The sequence below is a fragment of the Antrostomus carolinensis genome, unplaced genomic scaffold (genome assembly GCF_000700745.2).
Source record: "Antrostomus carolinensis isolate BGI_N321 unplaced genomic scaffold, ASM70074v2 scaffold34098, whole genome shotgun sequence".
NCBI classification, from domain to species: domain Eukaryota; kingdom Metazoa; phylum Chordata; class Aves; order Caprimulgiformes; family Caprimulgidae; genus Antrostomus; species Antrostomus carolinensis.
This window is the reverse complement of record NW_010332909.1, coordinates 7,717-16,749: the sequence shown is the minus strand read 5'-3', so window position 1 is coordinate 16,749 and position 9,033 is coordinate 7,717. Positions and strand designations below refer to the sequence as shown.

At 48.4% G+C, this 9,033-nt stretch overlaps 1 protein-coding gene across 1 annotated transcript in view; it reads right to left on the bottom strand.

The window, feature by feature from the left end:
• Window positions 1-1,913: 1,913 nt before the first annotated feature.
• Window positions 1,914-9,033, bottom strand: part of LOC104529397 (ras-related GTP-binding protein A) — a 14,517-nt gene continuing 7,397 nt past the window's right edge. Inside the window, exons 6-9 of the mRNA XM_010173694.1 lie at window positions 7,295-7,417; window positions 4,966-5,057; window positions 3,423-3,538; window positions 1,914-2,459 (exon numbers count right to left, since the gene is read on the bottom strand). Coding sequence (XP_010171996.1) covers window positions 2,362-2,459; window positions 3,423-3,538; window positions 4,966-5,057; window positions 7,295-7,417 — 429 coding nt within the window. The 3' untranslated portion in view covers window positions 1,914-2,361. The remainder of the gene's footprint in view (window positions 2,460-3,422; window positions 3,539-4,965; window positions 5,058-7,294; window positions 7,418-9,033) is intronic.

Sequence of the window (9,033 nt, the reverse complement as noted above, 5' to 3'; positions counted from 1 at the left end):
ACCCTCACAGCAAAGAAGTTTTTCCTTCAGTTTCTCTGGAACTTCTGCTGTCCCAGTTTGTGCCCATTGCCCCTTGTCCTGGCACTGGGCACCACCAAGAAGAGCCCGGCCCCATCCATTTGGCCCCCACATTTCAGATCTTTATAGACATTGATCAGATCCCCTCTCAGGCTGCTCTTCTCCAGGCTGAAGAGTCCCAGCTCTCTCAGCCTCTCCTTGGAAGGCAGATGCTCTCTCAGCTTCTCCTCATAAGGCAATCCCCCCTTAACATCATCCCACTTCCACATGGGGAATGCCTGTCCCCTCAGGAAACCCAACAGCAGCTCCTTGTAGCCATGGAAATCAGGCAGCACGTCCCACCAGCCTTTCCTCCACCTCCAGCAGGAACAGCCACCTCCCAGGAAAACACCTCGCAGCAGAAGGTGCTTCAATCTGCACTGGAACTGCAGCCGTAAGCCACCTTCTGCCCTCCTGAAGCTGTGACAGCTGCCTGCTTCCTGCAAGCAGAGCCCTTCCCTGGTAATCCCTCGGAGGTGACACTCCTGAGGCTCCCACAACACACGGATCAGCAGCGACTTGTCCTCTTGCTCTGCTCAACAGCGCTGAGGACAGGGTTTGCTACAGAAAGCCATGAAGTTCTCCACTGACCGGAGTGAAAGCAGGGACTGACCTTGTCCAAGTGGTGGGGCAGCACCTGCAAGAGGGAACTGTAGCAGCATTCCAGCTCAACATCAGACAACAGCGACCATGGGCGAGTTTTACTGTTCCCACTCCAGGACTGGCACCATATTCCACACCTGCAAGCACCCAAGACAAAGGGAAACCCCCCGCTGCATCTCCAGCCCGTTCCCAAGTTCTCCAGAAAGTCAAGATCCTCAACTGTCAATAGGAATTTCAGCAAGTTCCTCTCCCAGGGAGATGGTGACTCAATGATTCTCATGGAAACACACCCAGCCCGACGAAGCACCAACGCAGCTGCCGAGTAAGCGGCCCAAGACAGAGTGTTTGATACCGTGGAGATGGAGAATCGATGGAAGATTCTGTATGGAGCCCAACCTCGGCTCCCTAGCAGAGCCCTTTAGCTCCCCATGCTCACACCACAGACCCACCCCCTCAGATCTCAGTCCCCACCCTAGCAGGCGTGTGGGCAGGGATACGGGGGCAGAGTTTAATTTTGAGAACACAAAGCAAACCAGGCTCAGTCACCACACCCTGTTTTATACGGTAATTTGATGCAGCAAAAGAGAAAAAAAGAGAAGGCAGAGAGATGCTGAGAAGCATTAGCTCCCACCCAGCAAGCCAGAGATCCCTCTAACTCCCAGTCCTTCTGCTGTTCCAATGTTTAATGGGAATGCACACACACAAAAATCATTAAAAATAGACAGTGATGTCAAATAACATCGGTGCCAAACGCTGCCTGACCGGCTGGTCGCAAACACAGTGAACACAACTCATGCACACACCACCCACAACACGTTCCATGGCTCCTCTGTGCCCATGCCAGCCCCTCCTGGCTCACCAGGATGAAGACCTGGCACACCAGGACTAGCTCGCAGCTTGGTCAGTTAGGATCTGGTCTAGTGGAAGGTGTCCCTGCTGCTGGCAGGCGGGTTGGAACTGGATGAGCTTTAAGGTCCCTTCCAATCCAAACCAGTCTGAGATTCTATGATCTTTGGCCCCTTTCATTCACCGTGGTCTTTCCATCGCTGTGGTGAGTGTAAAGAGGTCAATGCCAGCCTGACTGCTCCACCTGCCAAGTGAATTTTGCCTCCATGTGGAAAAAAAAATGATCTTAAATGAAACTCTGGGATGGCCTTCAGTGAAGTCCCCCAACAACGTGAGAGGAGAAAAGCAGCCATTGCCTATCTGCTCACCAAAGCTGCCCAAGGTTTTAAAAGAAAGAAAATCCACTTTCCAAAGCTCTAGGATCTGAAATCCCCGGTAGCAAAAATTTATTTTCATGACTGAAGACAAGGAGAAATTTATAAATGACTTGTAGCAACCAACCAATAGAACAGTAAATATTCCATTCCTGTGACTTCTATGATCACCCAGGAGCAAAACATCCGAGACAGCTCTGCCATGTGCCACTACGACAACCAGGAGTACGAGACCACGTGCACGTCACCCGTCCTCACTTCTTCCCAACCCCACATGCGCCAGGGAAGTCTCTTTTTGAAGGTCCGCAGTGTATCCAGACATCCTCCGAGTGACTAGTGTCCAACGTTAAAAGGAGAAAAAATAAAGCAGCACGCTCATTTCAAAGCCCAATAAAGACATCAACATTGTTAGATTCTCCTAAAAATAAGTAGTTCCAATTCATTTTTTCTCCCCCCAAAGAGCATGTGCCTTGGCCAAGGTTCAGCGCATGAGCAGGCTGTGCTTTGGTCCATCCACTCTCTCCAGCTTCTCAAAGTGTTTTCTGGCATTGCGGATGTTGATCAGCGTAGCCGCGGAAGCTAGGGCGGAAAAGGGACAGGGGAGATGATTAAAAAAAGAAAAGTTCAAAGGGATGTGAGTAACCAAGCCCCCAGCAGTTAAGCTCTGCCTAAAAGTGATGGTCCCCATCAGCGAGCTCTCATTTCAACCCCACTGCTCCCCAGCTGTGTGGAATGTCACGCTGGAAGGTCTGGGCTGTTTGCTGACACTGAGGAAGAGTCAGAGGGAACTAGGGACAAGCACTTTGCTCACAGGGACAGCTCCACAAGCACCACCTCAGCACAGGAGTATCACAGCTGGTCATTCAGTCACAGGGTTTGCACAGGTTTTCCCTAATTCCGTAAACTATGTGAAAAGAGGACAGGAAACATCAACGCTGTCCTGGAGAGTGTCTCTCAAGCACCTCAAATCCTCACAGGAGGAGTTGCAACTGGAGTTGTGGAAAGAGTTACACGGTCCTACTGTGCCTGTAAGGGCTGGCACTGCTGGCTGCAGCTTCTTCTTTCAGATAAATAGATGCTGCTATAATTAGAGTCCTTGCCCACCAAGATTGTTCAGGCAGCAAAGAGCAAAAACTTAAAATATGATCCAGCTCTGCTTCCTCTCCAAAAACCAGTGGGGCTGCCAGATCAGAACAGCCCAAAATAGGTTATTAGACATGACCTACTAAATCAGGTCACATCTGTTCGAGTGGTTCCCCACCGCTGCTACAATCCTCCACCCGACAGCAAACAGCTCAGCTGTCAGAGGCACATGTCACTCGCCTTCTGCAAGTCACTTTTAACCACCTTCCCCCACCCTCAGCTCAGACGAGGCAAACCAGCAGGACAGTAGATCCCTCTCTGTCTTTTAATTACAATAATTTTTATTGCTTTGCCTGGTGTTTGTCATTTTCCAAGAGAAACTCAGTTTAAACTAGATTTAACCAGCTTTTTGTCCCTGCAAACAAACCAGGCCAAAGGCTTAGCTTTGCTTCAACTTACGTATTGAAGGGTCTGACATAACCACCATCACGTATGTATTTGATGTAAAGATGTCAATGAAAGCAGCAAAGTTAGAATTCCTGACCTCCATGCTCTGGAAAGAAGCTGCCAGCTTACTAAGAAGGGAGAAAAAAAAAAAAAGAAAGAAAGAAAGAAAAAGAGTAAATAAACTATTAGTGCAACATTGTTCAAACAGCTTTTGCACCCACACAGACATGATTTGAGCTGTTGGTAAGCAATAAATGTTTGAATCTCCACTTGGCAAGCAACACCAGGTGCAACTACAAGTTTGGGTTTTGGTTTTTCTTTTTTAAAAAAAAAAGAAGAAACTCTTCAGCTTTAGGCTAAATGAGAACAACAAACTGATTTGTGCATCGAATGGTGAAGGCAACTTGAGATCTATAACCCCACTGGCTCTTTTGAGTCACAGAGTCCCAGAATGTCCCCGACGGGGAAAGCCCTTTAAGATCATGGAGTCCAACCATGAACCCAACACTGACCAGTCCCCTATGACTAACCCATGTCCCCCAGCACTGTGTCTACACGACTCTTCAATCCCTCCAGGGATGGGGACTCCACCACTGCCCTGGGCAACCCCTTCCAATGCCTCAGAACCCTTTCAGCAAAGAAATTCTTCCTCACATCCCATCTCAACTGCCCTGGCCACAACTGGAGCCCATTTCCTCTTGTCCTGTCCCTTGGTCCTTGGTTGAACAGACCCACCCCCACCTCTCTCCACCCTCCTCCAAGGGACTTGCACAGAGCCACAAGGTCTCCCCTCAGCCTCCTTTTCTCCAGGCTCAACACCCCCAGTTCCCTCAGCCACAAGGGAACTCAGCACACTTGTGCTCCAGACCCTTCCCCAGCTCCATTGCCCTTCTCTGGACACGCTCCAGAGCCTGCTATGCCCAAGCATTCGGTGTCACCTGCCCCACCAATGTCACAGCTCAGCCACTGAGGACAGTTTAACACTGTGGATAACCAGGACAAATAAGTATAAAACTGAAATATCTGGAGACAGTTCTGTGAATGACACAGCCACTTCTCTGTCCCATTCGGGCTTCCCCCACTTGCACATGTTACCAACAGCCTGTGGAACCCAGAGCCTGGTCAAAAGCCAAGCCACCCCAAGGCAAGCTTTCCACTGTTCCATTGGAAATATGGATAAACAGTGTCTGCAAGCCTCTTCCTCCCACACCAGCACAGAGTCTGAAGCAAAGCTCTCCACCTGGCCTTCCGCAGCACTGCTGATTGTCACTAATTGATCACCTCAGTCCTGGAACTTCCCTACCTTGCTCAGAAGAACGAGGCCTAGAAGTAAACATTTGTTTCAAAAGAAACCTCTTTCAACCATCAGCAAAGGAGGAAGTTACAGAAGATAACAATTAACTTGGTTGTGTTTAAGTGTGGTGCAATTTAACTACAGCATCTCAGCGTGCCGAGGAGTCACAGAACCAGGATTAATTTGGAGCCTTCGTGCTGCTGGATGAAGCCAAAACACCTGCCGAGGTGTCTTCCCCACCTAATGATTCAACCAGCTCACCTGCAACTGAGCTTGAATTGTTTAATAATGTTGCTGATTTTCTCAAATCTGTGCACATCCCGCTGTTCTTTGCACTGATAGTGAGAAATGACCTGGAAGGCAGAAAGAGAGAGCAGGCAGAGTGAGTTCATCATTTATATCAGTAGAGGTTTCTCAGGCTCGACAGCAACTATGGGAAACGGGTGGTGACCAGGACAGGGATTCCCTCTGCCTTTTGCTGATTAAATCTCAGAAACTACTTGCAACAATACTTGTGGTGCTTTCAAGGTAAAACAAGTCGCAGTCATACAATCACCAGGAAGCCTTTCACAATGCAGATGCAAGGACTCAAGATATGCAAGAGATACTCTTGTCCACTTGAAGTCTGAACACTCCGACTCAGCAGCAATTTAAATCTTGATTCAAAGAATCATCAAGGCCATCACTTCAGGTTGGGGAAAGAGACACTTGACAAATGCTGGAATAGCTTTTCCTTCCTAAGTCTACGGTGCTGCAGATTCTGAAGGACTGAACTCAAGAAGTTTCCCACTCTGCAACAGGTAGGATGGAGAAGCACTGCTCGCCAAGCCAAAGCCAGCCGTTCCTCACAAAGAAAAGCAGAACAAAGGCAGCTGGTTTCCTAGGGAGCTCTCTCTCCATCAGTTCACTGAGTCAGACCAAGACTGTGCTAAGCTGCCTGCAGTCACATCAGTTCCCCTCCTCTTCCTCCCACGTAGCAATCCAGCAGCAACACACAGACCTTAGTGCCTGGCTGCAAAGAGTCAGAGGATCAGAAGTTTTTAGGATCCACACCTCAGTCTCCCCGACCATTCTCACCAGGCTGGCAGCCTACAGACCTTTACCCTTCAGCCCCATTTGCTATCGGGCCGAGAGCTGCATTTACTGCAGAAGGGGAATGGCACACAACCAAACACTTACATCATCTCTGTTCCCACAGCAAACCAAAAAGGAATATTTTAAAAACCTTATGCTGTGTGCTTTACACTCTTCAGAATCATGAAACCAACTGCTACTGGAAGCATCAGATGCCTTTTGCAAAGATGTTAAGCTCCTACTTTTCTGCCTATGGAGTCATGTTTAACAGGCCTGTGAGAATCAAGGGGTTTTTGTTCCTTTTTTCTTTTTTCCCCTGGAGCACCTTAAGAAGATCATCGTGTACTTCCTACTTTTTCAACCTGCCCAATTATTCATCCAAGTACAGGGTTAAGCCAGATTCAAGGATTACATTTGTACCAAAGCCTTCATTGTACACAAGTTCATTCCTTAGCTTCCCAGATAGGTTTTGCTGTTACTGTGATTTGAATACAATCTCAGAGTAACATTTCACTTCAGGAGAAAGGTGCCCTGGGGGAAGCTTAAAAAAAAAATCTAAAAATCTATATATAAAAAGTGAGAAGAAAGTTTTTTGAAAAATCACCATTACACTGAAAATAAACATAGAACTTTTGTAGCACAGATCATTCATTTTCAGTAATAAAAAAAATTACTTATAACAAAAGAACTGTTACATTCCACCAAGGTGGAACTATTTATTATCTACAAAAGATCAAAAAGCAGAACTTGCCAGAAATGGTAGGTGGTTACTGCTGATAGTTTAAGAAGGGAGAAAAATAACGGCTGCCTCTCCACATTCCTCTCATCATTTCAAAAATCAGACATTTGGCCATGGAGGAAAGCACTCAAAAAAATTCCAAATCATTCCTTCAGGCCAGCAAGAGTTTTGATGCAAAGTCTGAAGAGATGAATCCAGAAACTGAGTATGGACAGACAAGTAGCAATGGTGGCTTTAACCAACACGTTTTACCTTGCAGAGACAACAGACTGGATGCACAGCTACCGTGCAGCTGGTAACTGTGAAAGCCATTGCAATCTGATGGCTTGTGACCCTCTATCCATACTCCAGCTTTGTAGAGCATCAGACAGAAAACAAAACAAAAAAAGAAATCAAGACCAGTTAAAATGCCAGGCCAGGAGGAACTGAAAAGGTTTGTTTCAAGCTAAAGGTGGCTCTGGCCCTGTGCAGAAAGGAATTCTCAAAAAAGCCCCACAGCCAACAACAGAATGGAGATATGAAACCCTCTCACAGCTTGAAAGAGGAAAATACCGAACAAGCCCTCAGCTCAACTGCTAGAAGTGGAAATTTTGGGAAGGTCCCATGAACCATGGAGTCACGTCAGCTCCTTTCAGTATCACAAGGCCTGGGTCAATGCATCCTGCCATCTGGCACTGGCACCTCTCTTTGGGCTACTGCCACAACAGCACTTTCCATCCAGGGGACTCCGTCCTAGGCTGGGCAGAGGGACTCGAAGGGCAGAACTGCTGTATTCACCAGGAAAGTGGCTCTCTCAAACAGAAGTACTTCATCTGCCTCAATGATCTGAGCAAAGTTCCTCAGGTTCATTTCCAGCTGCTGGACGTTGGGGATCAGCTGATAGACTATACTGGACCAAGCCTGTCAATAAAGAGAGACACAACATAAGGGCTGCGTTAGCACTTCTCTGCCTCATCCTCTGGTTACACAAAGTGCTAAAAAACCCAACTATTTGCAGTTCTGGGTGTTGACAGCCTAGGCAAATCTTGGCTGCATCCCCAGCACATGGCCAGCAGGTCAAGGGAGGGGATTCTGCCCCTATTCTCTGCTCTGGTGAGACCCCACCCACAGTGCTGCCTCCAGCTCTGGGGTCCCGAGATAGGAAAGACATGGACCTGTCAGAGCAGGTCCAGAGGAGGCCACAAACATGACCACAGAGCTGGAGCATCTCTGCTATAGGGAAAGGTTGAGAGAGTTGGGGCTGTTCAGCCTGGAGAAGAGAAGGCTCCGGGGAGACCTCTCTGCAACCTTTCAATACCTAAAGGGAGCCTGTAAGAAAGATGGGGACAGACTTTTTAGCAGGGCCTGTAGCGAGAGGACATGGGGAAATGGTTTTAAACTAGAAGAGAGGAGATTTAGACTGGATGTAGGGAAGACATTTTTTACACTGAGGATGGTGAAACACTGGCCCAGGTTGCCCAGAGAGGTGGTAGAAGCCCCATCCCTGGAAACGTTCCAGGTCACGTTGGACGGGGCTCTGAGCAACCTGATCTGGTTGAAGATGTCCCTGCTCACTGCAGGGGGTTGGACTAGATGGTCTTGAAAGGTCCCTTCCAACCCAAACCAGTCTGTGAAGACTGAGAAGCTTTTCCCACCTCCATGTCCAGTTATCTCTGCTACAGTGGAGATTACCAGTGGCACGCCAGACCTGAGTGAATGCTTCACTAGCTCAAGTTCTTCTCCTCATGAGCCACAGAGAAACTACAATACTATCAAACAGGCTTAAATCATCCTCATTTTAAGCTGCCAATGCCTCCATCTGCTGCTCCCAGATAAATCTGCTCAAGTTTTCAAAGTTTTTTTCATCTTGAGCAAGGTCAACATGCAAATAGATATTTCACAGCTCGTCACTGATGCAAACACAAAGCTGTGATCTAAGCCAATGAGTCAGGGACAAGCCCAGAAGGGACTGGGGATGCTGTAACAGCCATCTGTCCTCACTCAGACTCAGGTCCTCTTCTAACCTCAGGGTCACCTCACTGCCTATCTACCAATGCAGGTCTGTGTCAGTGCCTGACCACCTGTATCCTCCCAGGAGCCTGGGTGGATATTTGTGTCTCCTGCTTCCCAAGTACCTCATATTTACCAAACACTCCTACCATCCCACTTGCCAAACACAAAGCTAAAAGGCCAGCCCAAGGGCATGAGCTCTGAAGAGCACTGGCAGGGCTGGGTCTAGAATAGACTCAACCAGAGCAGCCACCCAGCGTGACCGATGCAGGGTAGGGATCCTGCAGGAGGACAGCGTGTGCCACTGCTGAGGAAGGCTGATTCCCTCATATTTACCAAACACTCCTACCATCCCACTTGCCAAACACAAAGCTAAAAGGCCAGCCCAAGGGCATGAGCTCTGAAGAGCACTGGCAGGGCTGGGTCTAGAATAGACTCAACCAGAGCAGCCACCCAGCGTGACCGATGCAGGGTAGGGATCCTGCAGGAGGACAGCGTGTGCCACTGCTGAGGAAGGCTGATTCCTG